This window comes from Bacillus rossius, chromosome 1, assembly GCF_032445375.1.
Source record: "Bacillus rossius redtenbacheri isolate Brsri chromosome 1, Brsri_v3, whole genome shotgun sequence".
In the NCBI taxonomy this organism is placed as follows: Eukaryota; Metazoa; Arthropoda; class Insecta; order Phasmatodea; family Bacillidae; genus Bacillus; species Bacillus rossius.
The window spans coordinates 34,928,861-34,952,205 of NC_086330.1; the positions used below are offsets into that span (position 1 = coordinate 34,928,861).

The 23,345-nt window shown below is 37.5% G+C and overlaps 1 protein-coding gene across 1 annotated transcript in view; it reads left to right on the forward strand.

Annotated features, from left to right (window-relative positions):
• Positions 1-22,821, forward strand: part of LOC134536436 (myosin-11-like) — a 33,350-nt gene extending 10,529 nt beyond the window's left edge. Inside the window, exons 9-17 of the mRNA XM_063376505.1 lie at positions 6,343-6,426; positions 9,651-9,773; positions 13,567-13,635; positions 15,225-16,279; positions 16,382-16,478; positions 17,886-17,969; positions 18,836-18,958; positions 19,897-20,019; positions 20,565-22,821. Coding sequence (XP_063232575.1) covers positions 6,343-6,426; positions 9,651-9,773; positions 13,567-13,635; positions 15,225-16,279; positions 16,382-16,478; positions 17,886-17,969; positions 18,836-18,958; positions 19,897-20,019; positions 20,565-20,747 — 1,941 coding nt within the window. The 3' untranslated portion in view covers positions 20,748-22,821. The remainder of the gene's footprint in view (positions 1-6,342; positions 6,427-9,650; positions 9,774-13,566; positions 13,636-15,224; positions 16,280-16,381; positions 16,479-17,885; positions 17,970-18,835; positions 18,959-19,896; positions 20,020-20,564) is intronic.
• Positions 22,822-23,345: the final 524 nt, after the last annotated feature.

Consider the following 23,345-nt stretch of genomic DNA (forward strand, 5'->3'; position numbering starts at 1 on the left):
AACACAAGAAAGTTGGTTTAGTATTTTATATTTTAAAACAAATACTGTACATAGAAATTTGAAAATTAACGAGAATGAATTACCTTTTGTAGGTTAGTTTCAAAATCTAGTATTATAAAATTAAATTTGGGGTTGCTTTAATGTAGTTTATTTATGATATAACTTATTACATTAATCAGACAGCTCATCTAGCTAATTCCCAGTATTAATTATGCTGACATTTATTGTAATAGTACAAAATGCTACAGATTGACAGAGTTTCAGTTTAAATATTTTAATTGATTACTAACTTATAATATTTTGAGAAATTAATTGTAACTAACAGTTTTTGTTACCACATGGGTATAGCAGAAAAATAGAACATGGTCTAATACAGTTTTGGGTAAAACTTTGGGTATGAAAATCTATGTACCAAGAACTAGACCTATTGCAAGGGTGCTGAAATGTTACCCACACGAGAGCAGGCACACATTCATTGCTAAGGAAACTAGTATTGTATGGAGCTGGTTTAAGTGCAAGACTTTGAATCGGCACCAGTTTTCTCTTTGTTCTTTGGAAAACTATGAGATTTGAACTGTTACCTTGTTTTATCACATAATCATCGCACGTGCATAATTGTTGCACCCATATTTTAGTGCGTCAAAATTTAGATTTAAAAAAAAGTGTGTACTACGACGATAGTTACGCGTTAGTTCACGTCACAGATTCAAGTGGCTCGCGTTCGGGTCACAGATTTTGTTTTTGACTTATTAATATAAATTGTTTAGCATGCTCGTGTAAACTCCACTGTTTTTAAATTGACATACTCTTAATGAATGGTTTTTTTTTATGAATAACTTTACCTAACAAATTATTTTTTTTTTTTCATAAACGTTTCACCCCTACTTTTCAAACTTGATTTTAGTATAAAATGTGGGACGATTGTGCGATAAAACACGGTAATATGAAAACACGTGTTTTAGCCTTTTTTCATTCTTCCAAAAATACTGTTTATAAACTATGTACGGAAACAGAACTACACACCCGCCCTCAGTGTGTTCCTAAATGCTTTTTGCAAACAGACACCACTTGGATATCTCGGAGCAGTTTTCAAATTGCATGGTGTCTTCTGAAGCTCTGTACACCGTGTGTGTATCCAGTTGGGCAAGGCCTTTAATTCAGATGTGAATTTTGGCACAGAATTGAAATCGGGCACAAATCAAACCGTCCGGGTTCAGATTTTTTCGGGTGTATTCTGACTGTTGACTGTGGTCATGACGTCACTTTACCGCTCTTCCTTTGGTTTCAGTTCTTTCAGAGATTATAGTCACAATCTGTTTTATAGTGGGTTTCATTTCAAATTTGGTATAGTATTTACATTAAAACTACCTATATTGATGTTCAATAAACTGGCAAAATTGCTAATTTGGCATGGTCCCCTCTTGTGCCGGATTACTTTTATTTGTGTTTAAATTTATTTTTTCAATATCCAGCTTGCTTTAAAACAACTGTTTACCCTTGACCTATTATTGTTTTGTTCTTGCATTTAAAGATTTTTTTTATTTTGTTCATTGGTGTATGCATTTTAAAGAAAAGACTCAGTTTTATTATTCACGCTATCATTAAATGCAGTTATTTTTCAAAAGCTAATCTTTGTGCTATTTTTTATTGGCCAGTGGCACCATACTGATCTTCAATCTGTGATACAATGATCTTAGCCCCAGAATGATCTTTGGATCATTCTTCTAGATGTTGCATCAACATATACGAGCACTACATGATCTTCACTCGCATGAACCAAAGTTCATACATTTTCAATCTGCAGCAACCGGTGAGAACAGTGTCAAAAAATTGTTAATTACGTTGGTGAGCTGGAACTATATGAAGTCTCTACAATCGTCACACAGAAAGAAAATGGTTGATGTTGTTGCCACAAGATAGCAGCTCATGCCACCGCCGCCTCATCTCTATCGATTTTTAATAACCTCTGAACACACATATTAGTTTTTAAAAGTTATTACAAAAATAAATAGGGAGAAATATTAATAGTTTTTTTTAAATAACCTCTTTTTATAATGGAAAGCAATTTAGATGAGATAAAAAGCTTTATTAAATCATTAATCTATAATAATGAGCATTTCAAACACTTAAAATATTGGTGTTTGATGTGGTAAATCATTCTGACGTAAATAACCCTAGCATTTTTTTTTAATTTTTCTGAATTATTCTCTAATAATATTCATACCTATTAAAATAATATATTGCATAATGTTCGTAAAATTCCGGACATGTATTTCTCATTGTGTGGATCCGTCTGAGAACATTGTCATGAACCACCAGAACACAGTACTGTCTGTTCATCTCAAAGTTCCCAATGATCATTTTTCAGTACTCAAAACACAATGGTGCAACAGAATTGGTGGTTGAACTATGATCAGACAAGTTATGAAACGAGATCACACTTGAGCACTTATGGTGCAACTGGCCATATGTAAGTTTAGATAGCCTACAGCATGTCTATCTTGAATGGTTTGATTTGCCACTTTGTTTAAAGCCTAATGCCTACTGTAATTTCCTAATACTTTTACATTAAAATCCATTTCTTTGGAGACTGGTGAATAATCTGACTGCACTGCAAAAAACTTTACTACTACCAGTGCTGAGATGTATGATATGAGTCAGCTCACCATTTAAATGGGCTCTGGTGGCTGGATAATGAAATATTGAAATTGCAGAACCATTAGTTCATTTCTTACTGATGTAACTGAGGATATTTGTCCTTTCTTTGTCTCAAAAGTGATCTGCAAACATGTCAGCATTTCTTAGTGCTCAGATCCTGCCAGTATATGAGTGTTTGAAGTGTGTGATGTTCCGGTAAGCATTTGATCAAATTTATGCAGTAAGTGCAACTGTAGTGAACTGGCTAATCTTTGTACAGTGACCTTGACCAGATGCATGCCACACTAGATTAAACCTTGAACAAACGACAATGAGTTTCTGGCTATGTTTGAAGCATTTGAGAGTGATAACATGAAGTATTTTATGTGTGTGTGCTTTCATATTAAATTTAATAGTAATTATTTAATCTATAATATAAGATGTCAAGTTTATTTCAGTGTTCTTCCTCAGGGAGTAATAATATTATATTTACTATGAAAGAAGCAAAAAATATATTTACTGTCTACTTTTAAATATTTAAATACATCAAAACGAGGCAGTAAACAAATATTACACTTTATATATATTTACATCATGAAGATATGTGAATCATTGAAAAACAAATGTGACTTGGTAGTGAGAGCATAATTGTAACGTTGCAAGAACCCTGCCCTCCTAAATAAATATTTTTCTTTTAAACTATTTTTATGCATGTAAATATTTCTTAAAAAAGTCTTTCTAATGATATTTTACCGTTTGTTATATATTTTAGGGTTGATATTTTTCGCTTGCTATGTGTTTTAAGAAGGTATTTTGTATTTTATTAGACATTTTTAATCATTACTATTTTTTATGTAATTATTCACAAATGAGCCGTTGTACTAGATTTTTGCCTGTTTGGGCCTACTTTTTCAGTTGAATTTTGTCAAGTAATTTGTATTATGATTGCTGTTCTTAATTTTAATTAACGTGTTGCATAATTCTAGAACAAGGGACTGTGTCTGGTGTGATGGTTAAAAAGAGAGGCATGAGAGGCCTGTTAGTGGGAGTGAGAAAGAAACTGTGATTCCCCGCTAACCGAGATAAAAGCTGGGATTCCCCACTGGTCGTGGGAAATGTGTGATAACTGCTGTCTCACGGTGTGGGAGAGAGAAGGAGAATGTAAAGTCCCTGGCTCTATGGAGAGAAAACTGTTTTCAATATGTGTTCTGTGTTCTTATTGGCTTGTATCTATAAGTGTGAATGAAGCGTGCGTGTGATTGGTCGGTGAGGTCATGTGACTTATCCTCCCTGCGTGGAAGAGACGGTGGCAAGACTTCACCAGTCGTCTGCCGATTGTTGCACCAGTAGGTCGCGTTCGGTGGCTTCTCGCCAAATTATGGAGAATTTGTGAAGAGATAATTTAACGTTGGTGGTCAGAGTATTAAGCTAACCTAATTTTTTTTTATATTTCATTTGGACATAAATTAGAAATTGCGGCCACCTTCGTCGGAATTTGGCTCGGGGAGAAGTTCATTTTCGCTGGGTGTGGCCACGTTTGAGGCCGCACTGACTTCGTGTACTTGCAGTAAAACATTACTGAAGGACGCTATTTTTTCGTTAATTCTCATCACGCGAACTACGAGCATTTTTCGACAGGCAGATGTATGTGGAATGAGTGAGCAACCTCTTTTGGAAGTGTTTGGATTCGTCTGTGCATTCTATTTGAAAAAATAAAAACAACAAAATTACAATCGCCGTTGAACATCTGTTTATTTTTGTATGTAACGAACCGTTATGTAATGTATGCACTTTATTTTTTGGGTCAATCAGAGGTCTGTTTAACTTGATTTTTCAACCGTAGGTGTTTCATCATTTACCTAATATATCTGTCCCGCTGTGGGATGGGAGCCAGACGTCTCTGTGTTTTCTTCACTTAAATCTATGACCAGTGCTCAGGAAATTGTGACAACAGCATATTGCACTGTCGTCAAATGTCCGCTTGTGTATGAGTTAAAATGATTCTAGTAATGATAGAAAATAAACTAAAGATATTTAAGAGTACTGTTTTAGTAGCCTTGTGATCCAAATGCAAACGTCTGAAAAAAATATTTCTTCAGTGATAATCACTTTCAACTTTCAAGTAATTCTATATTGTATCATATGAAGACTTTATTGTGTCAAATATATTCATCGCCACTAAACAACAGTAATAAATAATACATATATATGTGCATAATACATGCATACGTATAGGCAGTGCAATCTCAAGGGATTGTTTTATTATTAAGAGTATTTCAGTTGTAACTATGGTTAAAATGACACTGTGAAGGAGTGTTTAATTTTTATTGCTGTATTTCTATAGTTTGGGTTTTTTCCACCCACGCAGGATGTATTTTTGTCTGAGTTTTTCTGTGCCATTAGCACACTAGGTATTCTATTGTATGATCTGTATTTGACCATTTGTCACCATCTATCTCTTTGGCCATCATTCTGAAACAGTGCTGCTATTTCATTATCACATCGCCATCAGCAACCATTCTACGAGACTGCATGATCAATTCAGGGCAACTATGTATAGAAAGCAAACAGAGTTAATCTAGTGTACCTGTATGTAGCCTAACTTCCCGAAAGCAAACATCTGGGTGTTTTTATTAAAGTTTATATATATATACCTTCACATGCCACTAACAGATCAGCTTTACCGTGAGTTAACATACATACATGGACTGGTGTGATGCATTATTTTCCTCATCTTTAATTCCATCATTGGCTTAAATCCCATCTGGAAATAATCTGTTTCACCAGATAATTTATCATCATCTTCCTCATGATAGTATGAGAATGACAAAACACTTACTGGGAAAAGACTATGTGAGATATAATATTTACGCATTACAGTGCGTGAATAACGAAGAGGGGTGGGTTAGCCATGAAGTATGACAGAAATCTATAAGGCTGTTGTTTGTGCAAGCAATAGATGTGAATTGCTTTCCAGCCTATGCCCAGCTCTCTGCTCTTCCACACCCCATGCATTTGCACCCCTAAAAGTAGGCTGGGTTGTTGTGGCATGTTAGCAGTACAAGTGAAGCACCTAAGAACAAGACCACTCTTGCCTACAGCATTACGTTACAACTTTTCGAAATGGATGTAGTTCCTTCCCAGCCTCACTTAGCTTTCAAATGGGAACCTGCAATATGCTTTGCTCTTTGCCTTCACTTCTCCTCCTCTTTGCACTTCGCCATTCTCCCCCCTTTCTAAGACTCTAATGATCCAGAAGTTGACATGACATCAGACCCATAATTATATTATATTGGATTGCAAGCATGCTACTTGACTGTTGTTGCTCTGCCTTTAGTCATTCCGTGTTATATAGAAGAAATGCAATTTTTGTAATTATGGTATTTTGCTGTCTATAATACAGTGCCGAACAAAATTTTATATATAGGTATATATATAAATAACCTATTACTATCTGAATATTTTCTTGCCTTTTTCTTGAGAAAAAAATGAACTTTGGTGTTTTATATTTATATATTATTTTAAATTTTGGCTGTGTAGTTGAAGGATTGCTGTGATGAAAAGAGATTACTGCTTGTCAGAAAATTTCCTGAAGTAGTTTTATATGACAGACATGGCTACTTTTTTTTAATGATTATGTTTTATGTACAGCAAAGTTATAAGTTGTTGGTTACGTTTTTGAGAGAGACTTTTTTTTTTTTACAGTGCTTTCTTAGAGACTGTGTCATAAAGAATCTCCACTTGGACGTAAATGAAATTTCACTTCAGTACAGAGATTGCTATAGCGAGGTAAGTGAGCTGGTAGGCGCTTGAGTTGTATCCATTTGAAAGTCTTGGACTACCAGGATAACCAGTTGTGCATGGGGATAGGGTTTTACATGTTTGTTATTATGTGCAATTCAGTCATTTTGTGCATTGTTGCTTTCCGACAAAAACTGCATAGTGTATTGCAAAGAGAAGAACAATTTCTTAGGAAAAATGTATCAAATAATTACTGAAGGATCGAATTTATAGGTTTTAACATTTGAACATTGTTAAAACTCTCAAAAAACACACACAATACATAACTTTTCAACCTTCTAGTACTTCCCTTGTAGCAATGTTTTTATCTTTGCAGTGCTCAGTGTATTATTTTTAAAAGCGATATTGAGGAAAATGACTGAACGGCACCTAATAATATTTAGCATGTAAAGCTCTACTCTGACACATGGTTGGATCTTTAGGTAGGCAGGACCATTACGTATACTCTATTCAGGGAATAAAGAAACACCATTGTTCATAAGTGTGCAGTCCATTTTTCTGTTTTATAATTTTATAGTTTCATTCCATAATGAGAAAAAAACACGGCAGAGTGTGTTTTTATGGATATCTAAAATCACCAATTTCAAACATAGAAATGTTCTACAAGACTTTAAAGTTGAGCAATGGCTTTTGTTGATATGCTGCCACCTACCTAGTGATAAACTAGAGCGTGAACACATTCCATAGCTCCAGTTCACGGGCGTGGTAATTTTACAATGGTTGATTTAATCGTGTGTCTGAGTGTGCGAATGGAGCAGCGACGGAATGTGGTTGTGGAGTAAAACGGGAGTACCTCATGTAAACCCGCCCGCTCACTGTGATATCTGCCATATTACTCCTCTTGGAAAAATCCGGGTATCAAAGCCAGATTGATCACCTGGGTGAGAGTTGAGTGATCTGACCACCATGACCACTAAGCCTGAATGGACTTTAGTTAATTATATCAGGGACCACCTTATGCTCTAAACATTCAAGCTAGCTTTATTCTGGGAGTCCTGGGTCAGGAGCTGCATTGTGTATTTGGGTGGTAAGCGTAGGTAGATGGTACAGTGTGTGTGTGCGTTACTTCACCCTTGAGATGTGATGCGAGGTGGCGCAGTGTGAAGATACTGGACTCGTATTCCCGAGCTCTCAGGTTCCAATCCTAGTATGGCCATCCTGTTTTCGGTTATCCCTAGTTTCTCAAAATCACTCTAGGCAATTTGCTGGGATGGTTCCTTACAATGAACCATGGTTTATTCCTTAATATTATTGGTGTGTGTTGTGTGCTACCATTTTTAATGACCTCGTAGTGCTACACAAACACTCTCTCTCTCTTCACTTGTGTAACTTAAAATGTCCTCTTAAAATGACTTTGGGAGACTGGTTTTTTTTTTAAGTTTCAGAGGCAAAACAATAAGAACGACATGGTTTCGTCTAAAAATACGTGCCTCTATATTTATTGTACTATTAATTAAGTAAATATAAAACAACAAAACTTGAATTCAACAAACAGGTTAAAAGGTAACTTAATTTACATATGCGTATTGCCAAATATGTTAAAATTATAAAATTCAATGAATTGGTTTACAAATATATTAAATTTATTAAATTATATTAAAATATATTAAAATTACATCATTTAAAGTATGGGCCGGCATTAATTAGACTATTTCTCTTAGGTTTCATTTGGCATAGATGAACAGATCAAAAACAATAAAAAAGTTAAAATAAACAATCCCAGAGTTAGTGCTTAGAGTGATTAAAGTCCCGTAAAGAAAAATTTCCGATGGTCCAATCTTTTCAACGCAGTCGTCCTGCTTCCCGAAGAAAGGAGTCGAGGATGGTGTAGTCATGTCCACACCCAGCTCTTGGACCCTGTCTGCGAACAAGCCCGAATCAAACATGATTAGAACTGGTTCACAGACAATCAGTTAACTGGCAGAAATTGCCCACTAAAAATGGTAATGGTCGGGGAATAAAGGTTTGGCAAAAACTCACCAGACAGGGAGGTGGCTTCTAGCGTCAGGAAAGTAGCCCGCCAGGATGCGAAGCTCGCGAACACGCAGTTACCACGGACGTTTCCATAATTTAAAATAATTAGTGAAATCTAGCAAAGTATAACTATCTCTACTAGGCAATCAGACTGACTAATTAGTAATTAAGAAATGAATTTAGGTACAACATCCCTTGCCTAGCCGACTACATATTTGTACAATGACCGGACTGAAGTCTTGGTGTGCTGCTCGCCGATGATTTGAGGTTGTCAGTCTGCTGGTGCGGCGCGGAGTGTCTTCGTGGCGGTAGTGACTTGTAATTAAAAGGGTGATAGCAATTGAAAGAAAGGGGGGAACTTTGGCTTCCGGACCGAAAGGTTCCGAAGATTTCCGAGGGGGTGGTCGAGAAATACTGACTTCGATATCTCAAAGTTGGTGGTAGCAGCCAATTGCAGCGCGACCTACTGAGGAGGGGCTGAAACAAGGAAAGATTGACTCGCACGAGACGACTTCTAAAGCATGGAGCTTATGGAGGGGACTAATGCAGTGCTCTGGTGGCTTGGAAATGAATTAAGGGGCACTGCTTGTTTCGTGAGGTGCCAGGGGGCAGGCGTTTAGCGGGCGTTCAAAGACCCAGGGGAAATAACTCTCAAATCCGCCACGAGAGGGCAGAGGTGGTACATTCAAAGACCGATGGGCGTCCTTGGATTCAGCCGGGGTTGGCAGCCGGTCAGTGAACTAGGCATGGTTCCCTGGAAAGGCAGTAGAGAAGGGGGTGGTGGTGTAAAAGTGCTAGGGCACAGAGGTCTGAGACATGTCAGGGCGGTGGTTAAGATGACCCGCGGGTGTGCCTCTCGGTGCTTGTCTCAGGAGAGCTCAGAGAAAACAGTGCCCCGGGAGAACGCCAAGATAAGCGGTCTTGATCACGGCTCGGTGGAGAATTACAGGCGACGGGCGTGCGTGAAAGTGGGGATAAAATGAGCGCAGTCTTACTCACACTGGCTCTGCAAGAATCAGATTTATTGCTGGGAACAGATTGGGGAGACTGGCCTGACAAAGATTAAATGGGAGTGTACAGAGAGCTGAAAAAGTTTAAGGTTTTTGGGTGCCAAAATGATTGGTAAAATTATTTTTTTAAAATTGCTAAAATTTTAAAAAATGCTAATTGGCAGCACATAAGTCAACGAGACGTTAGGACCACATTTAAAAAATATATCTATGTTATGGATCCCCGAGGTGGTGCGGCAAGAAGACATCCTCTCAACTCTGAGGGACGAGAATCTGGAGCTGAGGGTGCAGACATACCAACTGCGGCAGGAGGTCGGCCGCTTGGAGGCGAAACTCGCCCACCTCAGTAAGGTAACTTCCGCTCTGTTGCACTGTCTCCCCCCAGCAAGGGGTCATTTGTAAACAATTGTTTCACTACATAAGCTTGCAAATCACGTTAGGCTGTAAAGCTTTGTCTTCAAATACCATCTACATATTATCTGCTAATTGCCAAAGTTTAGGTAAGTGTAAGTGTTTATAGTTTTAAAAATAAATTTGGGCTGGTTGCAGCATGTTTTCATAGTCTTATGTTTTTACAAATTGGTAATGAAAACAACTTTACTTCTGTTATTAAATATTTGCAATATTTCTTTATTATAATTCTTTATTATAAAGCCTTACAAGGGTCTCACGTCAAATTTATTTTTTTGTATATAGATTAGTAATGTAATTTTGCATTTAGTAGAATTCCAGGTTGATTAGAGCTGGCACAGGTCTATGGAAAAATTTTTTCAACTTTTTTTTTCTTTTTGTTTGTGGTGCTTTAAATATTATTGCCAAAAAATTAAGCTCAACCTTTTATGACTTGAGGTATCTTATAGAATTAGCTGATTTAAATCTATTAAAACTCTGTATCATGCATACTTCCTCTCAATCATGTCACATAATATTAAAATCAGGGCAAATGAAAAAAAAAGTACTATATAAAAATAAAAGTAATAAAGCCATTCACATAATAACAAGAGAAAAAATTATCCAGCTGCAGAAAAAATTTTTAAAAATTAGGAATATCCACTTTTGCAAATAAATACACCTACAGAGCATTAATGTTTTGCTAAAGACACCAAAACAATTCCCAAAAGAAACGAAGGTGTCCATGATCATAATACTGGAGGCTGTAATAAATTGAGACCCACACACCCACCACTAAATTTGAAATAGGACTATAAAATATTGGCAGAATACTGTTTAATACTTTACCGTATAAAATAATGGAAATCAACAATATAAGTATGTAGGCAAGTTTAAAGCTACTATAAAAAATATACATTTACTTCATCCATTATACAATTTAAAAGAGTTTATAGGGGGAGGCATTTTGGGAAACCACCATTGAACATGGTTATTAAGTTATTATAGCAGATTTTGGTACAAGGTAACTGCAAGATAAGATTATTTGAGGTTTCTTTTGTGTAGTAGTTACACTGCCTTCTGAGGCAATAACAGTATCCTAAGTCATGCACAGTTTTCTAAAGTATTTAAGTACCTAGTAAGTATTAAGTATTTGTTTTAGTCCATGCTGTATATATCTTGTAAATGTGAACATGCTAACACTGACGTCGTCCGGGCCTGCGGCCCCTTTGAGCCCGATATGCCACCACCCCAAACACCACCATCTGTTCAAACCTCCCGCTCGTGTGTGCGTGTGTTGCTAGCCCGGCAAGAGGGCACTTAGCTGCAGTGTGCCGCACCCCTAATATATACTATTAATAAATATTGTAATCCTTTTTCTTTTCGCCCCAAAATAGTGTTACGACGGCTATGTATGTGTCTTTTATTTAACTAATTCATGATGTTTTGTTATTTAATAAGTGCAAGCACGAACAAGAACGCTCCTTAGCGGGCGACGGAGGAACTAGCATGCAACTTCATTTAAACCATTTTTATTCATATAAGTAATTATTACAGACGGTCTGGGTATGAATGTGATGTACTAATTTTTGTAAAAGGATTTATGTATTTTTCAATAGTAACCCGGGGCACGTCTTAGCTAAGTTGTAACGGTAATTGTGTTCGGCGCAAAGGGCGCCATGTTGCCTTCCGCAAGCCCTGGTCTCCCCCCAGTCTCCTTCTACAGCCGGCCGAGAGCGGACGTCTCTGCAGACACCCCGAGGACATCACCGTTGTTTCACCGAGAAGTAGTTCTGTTAATTCATTTATTCAAATCGTTTTTCTTCTTTATCCTCGGGGCCTCTTCCAGTCGGAGAGACTGCTTAATTAATAGTTATTTACTCTCCGGAGTCTTCTATCATCTGTGTATTAAGTAACGGCTTGAGGCGACCACGTGCGTGGTTCGTCTCCTCACCTAATTCGATTCGTGCCTCGGGCGTTTTATAGCTGTATCAACGGAGCATTGTGTAAGGGCGTGTACCGTGAGTAATAAAAACCAACTAATTGAGTCACGTGTTTTGTGTTCCGGGGGGCCACGTGGGTCCTTAACCTGGTCAGCGGCGTGTGGGACGCCCTGAAAGCCCACTGCGGTAATTAGAAGCGTGCCCGACGCTGAGAGCGGGCTTAGTTAGGGACAGGTGTTGCGTAAAAATCAGGAGGGCTAATATCTCGCCGCACACGGGCCACGTAACGCCCTGAGTTAGAGTTTTCCAGCCGGGTCCACGTGCCCACTCACGTGGTGGCGCCCATTAATTTCCACCAATAATCCAATCTTAGCACCAGTACGCCCTCAACACTTATAGCAGATGTGTGTATACAAAAAATGTGTGAATGTGTTTGTGTATGTGTTTATATATATATATTTGTTAATATTACCAACTAAATTGAAACATTTCTGAAAAATTATTATCTTTCAGAGCTATGTACGTATTACTTTCTTGTAAATGTATATTTCAGTGTATAATGATGTTTTATAAAAAAGCAAATTATGTCATTAAAAATAGTAGATATATTCTTCATTGTCATTAAAATTAAAACATATGTAATTATAAGTACATATCAAGCACAGTTATGATCAACTGCGTACAACAATTTGTGTTAAGATGCTTAAAATGTTTATACACAAAACAATACTACATATATTCATTAGAGTAAATTAAACCATTAAACTGCAACTAAAACATTCAATATTCTTCTGTAAATTTCCTTAGTTCATGAGAAAATTATAAATATGAAAATAAAATTACATCTGAGCATTATTTTTTAAAATATAATGTTTACAACCAAGATTTTATTGATTTAAATTTTGACAAGTTTCATTATTATGGTTTTTATTTTTAATGTATTGTGCATAGCAAATTAAAATCACGTAAAAATCAAAACAACAAATGGTTTAGTTATTATAACTCTTTAAAATCAGTAAGAAAAAATATTATGGAATTTAAGTTTTGTTTATGGTGCCAACATATTCACAAATTTAATTATTACTTTATGTTACTGTCTTTTTAATTAAATATTATTAATATAAATGTAAAAGGGCTAAAGGTGTAAAACCGACTCTATAGGCTACCTATCTTGCATAATTTTATATCAGTTTCGATTTAGTTTACTTTGAAAAAAAAAAACCATACATAGAAATTTAATTTTTTTTTAATTAGTACATAATATTGTAATTTTTTAAACCAAAACCTAAACTAATGATTTATAAAATAATTTATATATTTTAATAGATGAATTGAGATGAATTTTGCTGCATTTTGTGTTTTGCCTTGCATTTAGGTGTTATGAGGTGTATTGACTTCCATTTCGGTGCTAGGCAGTGTATTGACTTCAGTTTTGTTGTTATTTCTTTTTTATCACTATTCACCATATAATCTTGCCTCTATTATAACATAGATCTAGCAATATTTTCTTTACTAAAATAGAACATTCATTAAACTGTTATGAGCCTAAACTTTTGGTTAGTAGAAGTATTTGCAGTGTACTCTAAAACGTCAAATATCAGAGGAAAATGTTTAAGTTTTGCTATGCCTGTTATTTTTGTTTGAAGTATACTGGATGTTGTTTTGTTCCTTTTTCCACTTTCACCGTATTTTTGGCAATGTGGAATATTGTAGTAGCTTCTGTAATATTAATTTTATTTTTATGATTAATAACATTTTGGGGACAGGTGTGTCTGCATTAATTGAACCTTACTAACAAATTGTTATTTCAGGAGGCAGCCAAAGGAAGGAAGGAAGCAATTTCTGAAAGTCAAAAGCAGTCTCAGGCACTCATTAAAGAGGTGAGCTTTTAAAAATAAACGTTACAAGTATTACTGTTTGCCCAATACATAGTATTGCTTTTGAATGAGTTTAACTATCTGCAAACTTTAATGTTTAGCACAAACTTAGCATGTGGACCAGAACTTAACACATTGAGTATGCAGTTATGATTTTAAAATAATATTGCTAAGAAGGTAGTTAGTTGACTATCAAAACACGACATGCGTTCAGCTACCAATATTTTTGTAATTTTTGCAGTAAAGAAATATTTTGTCACTATTTTGTGTTTCACTGATAATTGTGGCCATCAAAGCAATGTTGCAAACCAATTTATTTCAGGGTTAGAAAACTGATCTTTTCTTAGGGACTTTTATCTTAATGTACTCAACTTTTGTTGGCAAGGAAAAAATCTTAGGTAATGTATCAATATATTTATGAAACTGTGTGACTTTCTGTTTGGAAATAATTTTTTGCCATTTACTCAACACACTGTTCCAGCCCATCGATACTTAATTATTTTTCTCTTTTGTTCTATCTAATGTTCATCCCCTTGTTCCCCTTAGATTGCATTTGTTTACGTGAATGCACATTACACAAAGTGTTGGAAAATTGCTGGGAATAAAAGTAATGAATGGCATAGAATGCAGAAACAAGAAATTTTTTTTAAAGAACATATGTCCGGAAACACAACCCTGCAAAGTCAAAAGCACCAACAGTAGTGTGCAAATTTGAATTTGGCACACATAAAGGCACTACTCCATTGGTTGAGATAATGCACAATCATAGTGCAATGACGTTCAAATGACCCACAGGAAGCAGGTGATGTGCCGGGGACAGATATTTAGAGTTAGCCATACACACTTAACAACTAGCAGTTGTCTTTAGAGTGAAACTCCCAGTTTCAGACATTCACTGCCTAAGCTGTATGAGAGTCTTCATATTCAATAGCCGTCTGTTGTAAAAGTGGCCTTGTTAAATTCACCATACTCCTGCTGCAATTCCTTTCACCTTCATGTACATCATTAACATAGTGGCCATCTCTGCAGTGTAATGTCTGCCATTCTGTTGCTGTTTATGGAATCTGTCATCACAACACCATACTCGCTAATAGTCAACACTGGACTAACAGCCCAAAACATCATGTGTAAACGTACCACAATCAACCATCCACTGTGCCGTACTCCAGCTGGTTGCTAGTATGTTTGATTAACTCTAAACGTCTGCCCCTTACTTGTTGCTCTGCTTCCCGCACTGCCACCGCGTGTCCTCTCAGCCAATGGCGCAGTGCCCTTATGGGTGCGTAATTAAATTTTGCCCGCTTCTGTTTATGCCTGTTACTTCGGATGGTTGCATTTTCGTACGTTTGTTTTTTATCATATTTGCTTTCTTTGGCATTCCCAACCACCCATTAAATTTATGTTCCAAAATTTTAAGAACATCCTGCTCATTCAAAGGATGGAGGAACTAATTTACTTTATCCCGGGAAGTGTAGTAATCCTCCTGGTTGCTTCATGGAATGTAGGCCATGCTGTGCTAATAATAAACTGAAATGGGTAATCATAATGACAGCATAGCTTGTTTCCTTACTGCATCTGTTCCAATGTTTCAGTTGGAGTTATGTAGAGAGCAGAATGAGTTACTCAAGAACAATGAAGAGGCTTCTGATACTAAACTTGTAAACCTACAGGTTCAAATTAGTTGTCTGAGCGAAGAGAACAAAACACTTCAAGAGCGTCTAGAAATCTCTACATCTGTTGTGCATGAACTAGAAGGATCTGTGCGTGATTGGTCGGAGCGCGCAGAGGAACTGACTGCGGAAGTCTCCTCGCTCCGGGAGACCGACAGGAAGAACGAGGTTCTTCTGAGCGATTGCGAACTGGACAAGCAGGACTTGGCGAAAGAGCTGGACGAGTGTTCAGCTCAGCTGAGCCGCTACGCCTCGAAACTGCACTCCGTCGTGGTGGAGAGGGACGAGTTGAAGCAGCGGCTGGACGCAGCGAACAAGAGCGTCGGCGAAGTGGCAGAGCTGGAGGCAAAGTTACGCTCCCTGCACGATGACTTGACCTTTGCTACTGAAACAGTCCAAGGTCAAGAGGAAGTCATCGAGAAGCTAACCGGCGAGAAGGCAGCATGTGCTGAGGAACTGGAAGACGTGACCCGCAAGCTAGTTTGCCTGGAGTCCGAGGCGAAGACCCTCCGTCAGACGGTGAGCGACCAGCAAGATGAGCTGAAGGAAATGAAGGATGCCACCAACGAGGTGGTCCAGCTGGAACGTGAAGTAACCAACTTGCGTGAGGAACTGGTGTCTGCCAGGACACAGCTGGCCAAGAAAGAGAACCAGATCCGCACGCTGACTTCAGGTAAGACTGCAGATGCAGCTGTGACGAGCGAGCTGGAGAACACGCGGAGGGCGTGCGCGCAGCTAACCGCCGAGGGAGAAGCAAAGAGCGAGGAGCTGATGGACATGGTAACAAAGCTGGAGAAAGCTGAGTCGGAGCTGCGGAGACTGTGTCTGTCCGAGGAGGAGATGTACAGGGCGCTGAGTGCTTGCGAGTCCATGCTGTCGGAGCGAGAAGCCAGGCTGCACGACCTTCAGCAGAGACTGGTAGACGTTGAGCGCGAAAAGGTTACAAGACTCAAGAGAGCCTCTTCAGATCTTATGAGGTAGTAAAACCTTTTCACATGTTTGTGGATTGAAGGATTCATTTCTTTAACCATCTTTATATTAATACTTAGTGTCATCCTCCATTGTGTTTATTTTTCCAGACCAAAACTTTGTAATGAAACTCTGAGAAAGTCCTTGGAAGCAAAGTTGCGGGGGCTTACCCGATCAGAAGAAGAGATCAGGATTTTAAAATCACAGGTTAGGTACTTTTAACCACTTACTAGGTATGTTTTTCTTCGTCAAACTCATTTGTCATTGCTTATTCATATCGTGTCATATTCAGAATAGCTTTCACTTTAAAGCTAAACACCACGCCGCTCAGTTTAGTTTTCTGATTCTCTTACTTCTAGTGCATATGGCTACCTGCCACTCAAATGGTTAAACATAATTGATTGTTGCAAGATGAAAACATTTTGCTTACAAAAAAAGGTAAGTTTCTTGAATCTTTTATCATCTCGCTTTCTAAAACCACCCACAATGCAGCAAGCAATGAGCCCTCCAAGCTGAAAATCCATCTTGTTGGGCTGCTGGGTGTCACTTCAGTTATAACTTCAGGGGCCCACCCCTCTTTGCATACTTCTCTGCTGGCTCTTCTGCCCCTGTAGCGAGGACGAAAAGTGGCTCGAAGACCTAGATCCCTACATCCAAATGCTTAGCTGACCAAAGTGAGTGGGCGGCACATTGAACTATCTGTACCCTCTTAATGCACTACTAAACTCGGTGTAAGACAAAGTGTCACTTTTTGGCCAGGTGCTAATGCAAACATTCAGACTTTGAAATCTGAGTATTCTGACCAAATAAGCCAGGGTATCAACATTCTGTCAAGTCAGGGAAAAGTCGGGGGGATTTTGTCATTGGTCAGAGAAAGTCAGGCAATTATCTTGAAATCCTGGAAAAGTCATGGAAATTTCTCACTGATAGGAACTTGAAGGAAAAACTATCATGGTCAATATCACCAGCCAGACTGAGAAAGCATATTTTTTCCAGATAGGGTTTTAGTGAATATTCAAACATACAATAAAAAGGCGGATGCAAGGTTCTTTTTGAACAAGTACAGCTGTAGGGATGATGGAGTCTGGATTGGCTTTATTCTTTCAGAAAATTATAAAACTGGAAAATTATTTACTATTTAGTATTTTTTATTTAGTATTAATTAGTCAGGGATATTGAAAGATTTGTCAGGAAAAGTCAGGAAAGTTTATTTTACAGTTATGTGTGACATCCAGTAAACTAATCAAATACAGGTTGATGTAGCCCCAGGCTTAATAATTTTATGTCATTAATTTAAAAAAAAAAATATTAGAATGATTATCAGTTAAAGTATAAATGTTTACTAAAGCACCTTTTAAAAAAAAAAGAACACCCTATCTTGAAAAGTGTGACCTTCGAAGTACCTACCGGTCTAACTTGACCTGAATACAAGGTAAATATATGTTCACCTGATTTCACCAATGTTAGGTACACCATTTGTAAAATATTCTGGTTTACTATTTGTCCTTACTAAGTTCATTTGGACTTCCTGCAAAGAATGTTTCACAATCTTAACACAGCTTAGCCTTTTTGTGTTGTAGTATCTCAATCAGTTTGGCATGATATGTTTTTCAGATCAAAGCTCAGCAAGAGGAACTGGAAGCATACAAAAGCCTGGAACTTCAGTATCAACAGCTAATGATTCAAGCAGACTCTCAGGTGAGGTGAGAAAAATTGTACATCCTAATGAACGGGTGCTGGAGACTGAACTTCTTTTCTTTGAAGAAATTGTGTTAGATCGTTGTGGTTATTTAGTACCTCTCTGCATGCATACCTCTGCATTCGACAAACATTTCATTTACAGTTGAAAACAGAAAGTAATTAAACTGGCAAATGTTGAAGCATAGCAGCTTAAGCAGTAAAGCAGTGATTTAATGTGGATTCAACCATTAACTCTCGAGGAAAGATCGGTATGGTGGCTGGCTCCTAAACTGCGTGTCTTGATCTAGAACTGCCATTGATCATCTGCATAATAACCATCAAATGGAAGTATGTTAGAAAACTGAGAATACACAGGTTTAAACAGATGGTTTGGGCATATATTTATTTATAGTGTTTTAAAGTGGAAACTGGATGAATGCATAATGTTGGCAGTGACAGGACTGTGTATGGACTAAGATGGCGCAGACAAAATTGAGTTGAGTTCTAGTTGAGTAAAAACTGGAAGCAGGGGTATGCTGAATAATCTTTCATTCCCACCAATAAATGTAAAAAAAATTTGAAAGCAAACAGCAGGCAAAATTGGGTATTTTCCCCCTCCCCCCCCCTCCCCCTGTGAATTTAAATCCTGTATATCATTCTGATTGAAAGCTACAATATAACTTAATAGTAATTAAATTATATCTTTTAAATTGATTTATGTGGTGGAATTTTCTGCTTCATCAAGGGGTAAAAGGTAGGTATTTTATATGAGCGAAATACTTTCAAGGAAGTAAAAAAAAATATATGTGAGCTATATGCAATAGAGATTGAGATTGTTCTCTGGTACCTAAAATGGAATGTGGCGACGGGTCGTGTTGTTGCAGGCTCTCCGGGAAGTGAGCGTGGAACTGCATGTGTGGGCGCAGCAGAATGCAGCTCTCCAGATGGAAGTGCACACCTTGCAGAAGAGGAATGACAGGCTGGCGCTGGACTTGAGGCTCGCACAGGTGTGTGTGTACGTGTGGTTCCTTACGCCCTCTGGCCTGGGTGTGTAACACACTGCACGACTGCTTTGTTCATCTGTCTTTATTATCGTTTTCACTTGGCATCTCCAGTATCACACACACACACACTACACTGTGGCAGGGGTCCAGTAATATTGGGACTTTGTTTGACGGGAATTATTTAGTATATACCTTTGAAGTACAGGCTCACAGACATTTTTTTTTTCCTAAAACCCTTGCCCTGTGTGTGTGTGTGTTTTTTTTATATTTGATACAAAAATTACAGTTTTAATATATTATATACTATTAGTATTGTCTCAAATCCATTATTTTACTATCTTAATTTAGATCTCTCTGTGCTCAGGATAATGCTTAAGATCCTATTATATCCTAATGTGTTGCAGGTTAGGTAGACTCATAATTATAATAGACTTGTATTAGAATCCTTATTTTTAGTGTCATATTTTATGCAAGGCCGTCTTATATTAGGAATTAGGGTGTTTCCTAGGTTCATATTCATATTGTCATAAATTATAGGTTGCCTTCTATTTGAGGAAATTACCAATTTCAGATCACAAATTTTTTTAATGAATTGTACTTATTATTTGAGAACTGGAATAAGAAGTTTTTTTTTTTTAAACTATGATGTATAATGTAAAATATTAAAATCTACTTGAATCCTTTATCATTATAATGTGAGATTATATTTAATTAATTACGTTGCTGAGGTTTTGGTAGAACTTCATAAACAATAGTTTTCAGCTATCTAAACCTTATAGATTTAATTAGTATTAAGACATTTGGACAAAGGCTTGTGAGCATACATAAGTAATTAACACTGATGCTACATTTTGGATGCTACAGTGTTTCCATGGATGTAACTAGCCTGTTAAGTTATTCAGGATCTTTGGGGTTCTCAATCAATTGAGTTGTGTTTGCAGAAAGCCTTGCAAGACTCTGCAAATACTAACTTGGTTGCTCAGAGAAGCTACAGCAAGCAGGTGCAGGACCTATCACAGGCCAGTTTGCAGCACCAAGTGCTTCTGAAGCAGTTTAGTGACAAGGTAGGCGCAGCATTTCTGTCCTCTCTGTGACCAGTGTGGGCTTATTGACCCCTTGACCCCCTGAGATAGCTATGTACAAAAGTCAAGTTATCATGGCTAAAAACAACTTTATTTCTATGGTAGAACATTTTTTTTTTTTTTTTTTAATAACTTGTATGGCTATTTGAATTTTTTTTCAAGCTTTGAATCTACTTTACTGTGTTGTGCCACTTTCACAGTTCTTGATCATTACTATACCAAAAGTCATTTTACCTCCAAAACATGCACTTCTATTGATGAATAAATAACATGAAAAGAGTTAGAAAAGTTACTCAAATGAAGCAAGACAAAAAGAAAGCTACGAAGACTTTGCATGCACTTTGTATGGATTAGTAGTTTATGCTGTGAATGCAAGATACTTTTATTATATTTACATGTAAACACTAAACATACAGTCCCTGTACCAAAATATTAAAAAAAAATTGAGAACCAGGTAGGTACCTAGTAAAAAAAAAGCCTAATTTTAAACGTTATTTTTCAAGTTTTCTGTGTGTGCCGATGCGCAGGCGGAACAGTTGCAAGAAGAAGTGGCTACCCTGCAGACGACTAAGGCAGCTTTGTTGGACAGGAACTCCTTCCTGGAGAAGTCCAGCAGCAGCCTGCTGAGTGAGTTACGTGGCCTGAAGTCCCGTGTGCAAGAACATGAGCAGCAGGTACAGAGTACACACATACCCTGTTTTATCGCATAATCATAGCACCCATATTTTAGGGCGTCAAAATTTGGATAATCGTCGCATGATGTTTTTGGTTCCGCTATTAGATTCCGAGCGCTTTGTGTAGGTATCTTTTCCATACAAAACAATGTACAGTAGAATCTCGTTATAGCGAGCACGGTAATAGCGAGAACATGGCTATAACGAGGTATTTTTGAGGAATTTACGGCGTGATCGCTTGAAGCGCGCTTTTGTTATTTGTCTGCTTTATCTCCACCCCTCTCGCTCGCCACTAGACATCTTGCCGTTGACGCCTGTCACATTCTTCAGCCGTGCAGTCGCCACCTAAGTGCGTGGCTTAAAAATAGAATCCCATCCTTTCTTTCTTTTATCAAACTTCCGTTAGTTATCTGTGCCGTGTGTAGACAAAGTTTGAGATTGGAACAGAAACAACGTAAGAAAGTATTTTTTACAAATTAGAAATATGTATGTTTTTGTTTTTATAATCGCGTATTTTCACGTTTTTTGTTGTTGTTATCTTAAAAGAGATAATATTAAAAAGCCGCTCTATTGAGATTTAATTGTTTCTTGGTTAACAAAAACTATTAATTATCAATTATTGTTAATTGTTTATATTCTATTTATTATTATTTACGCGACGTCATACTGTACGCGTACGCAATACGACTGGATTCGTTGCTGCAACATAACATAGCATGTTATGCGATATCAGAAGTAACGAGTAACGTAACGATAGTAACGAGTACTAATTGTTATAGTAACGAATACATACGGGTACACATTTTTTCGTTACTTTTACACCTCTAGTAGGCACTACGTACCGTATTTATTTTCGAATCGCTAGGACAGTTTTCTTGTTACTTTTGTTTCGGTCAGTTTTTGAGGTATCTGTCCGGGAAAGGGGTGGTGAAGGTTTGAGTTTAATCCCAAATTTATTTTCTGAAACAGTTGACAGGTTTCTTTAAATGAAAAAAGTATAGTTTTCCAGCGACTATTACGTTTGAGGCGTACGTGCGTTGCCGCAGCCGCACTCCTGCTTTTTTGTAAGGAATTAAATCGTCGCGCTACACTAGCACCACCTGTTATCAACATCCCGAACCAACATGGCCGCCAGCAGACAGCCCGCGTCGACGATAGATAGCAGGACAACGCTGCGTCGGCCGCGGGCTGAGATGCTATACATACGTGGCTTGGTAGGGTATTCTGGTTATTTTGACGCAATCGGTGATCGCATCCGTACTTATGGGATATCGTTTTAAAGAGAATTCACACATCTGCTCACAGAACTTAAGATTTCGTTAATATAACCTGTCATTTTCCAATTATACAGGTTTAAACACAATTTTTATGCTATTTTTGTTAATTTTTATTTTTTGGGGGCCAATATATGTCCAATTCGGTTATAGCGAGGATAAAACCCGGAACCGTGACACCTCGCTATAACGGGACTCTAGTGTATTTTAAAGTAGAAATCTAATATTTATTCTGTCATTACAACTTACTTATTTAATTAACGGAAATACGAAGTTGTCTGATGTGTAAATTTTCTTTTAAAGACGTTTTCAAACGTTATAACCTTTATATCTGCTCATCTGCATCGCCACGGTGTACTGCTTATAAAAATGTAGCCAGCGCTAGTTGGCATCATTCATGTTTGGTTATGTTGCTTCCCGTATAGAGTGCCCACGTAGTCGAATATCGATATTGATATCTCGCCGATTGCATGCAACGCGCGCTCTCTGATGGCCGGCACTCTTTCGTGGTGCATACTATGACGATAGTTACCCGTTAGTTCAGGCTCGCATTCACATGTTGTTTTTCTATTTAAAGTTGAAGAAAGGTTTTTGTTCCATGACTTATTAATTTAAATTGTTCGGCGTTCTCTTGCTCTTGTATACTCCACTTTTTAAATAAACATACTTTTCATGAATGGGTTTTGTTTTTATGAATAACTTTAACTAACAGAAAAAAATAATTTTTCGCATAAAAATTAAAATCGCACCCCCTACTTTTCAAACTTGATTTTAGTATAAAATGTGGGACGATTATGTGATAAAACACAGTATGTCACATATGCAAAAAAAAGAAAGTTATTATTAATGATGTTAACTGCCTGCCATTGTGTTTTAAGTGGTAACAATTTTCCCACCAGGATTTTACGTACAATCCTTTTTAAATATATTTAGGTAGTAAAATTATTAATTTAATAGTGCCGAAAAAATCTATATAGTGTCACGGTTCATAATTTTTCAGAACCATCTTATTCAAATTTTTGGGTGGCTTGGTTCAGACACTTGGTGGGTGTTGCCCCCACGGTGATGCAGCTCGGTAGCAGTAGTGTGGCAGCACATGCTGGCGATGGTTGGGGGATTGTGATAGTGCACCACATTCCCTTGTGCTGTGTTACCACAACAGTGCACCTGCCAGCGTAGCTCGTACTTATGTTTTTGGGTCACGGCGTAAGTAGTGCAGCTTACGCTCACGCTCACTTGCGACAGTAGCACCAACTCAGCTGGCCCGAGCCCGGGTTATGAAATTTTGGGTGGGGCAAGGCTGAAACATTCTGGAACAGGACACAGAAGATTTTTAAGCGGCCGGGAATGGTTGTTCGGG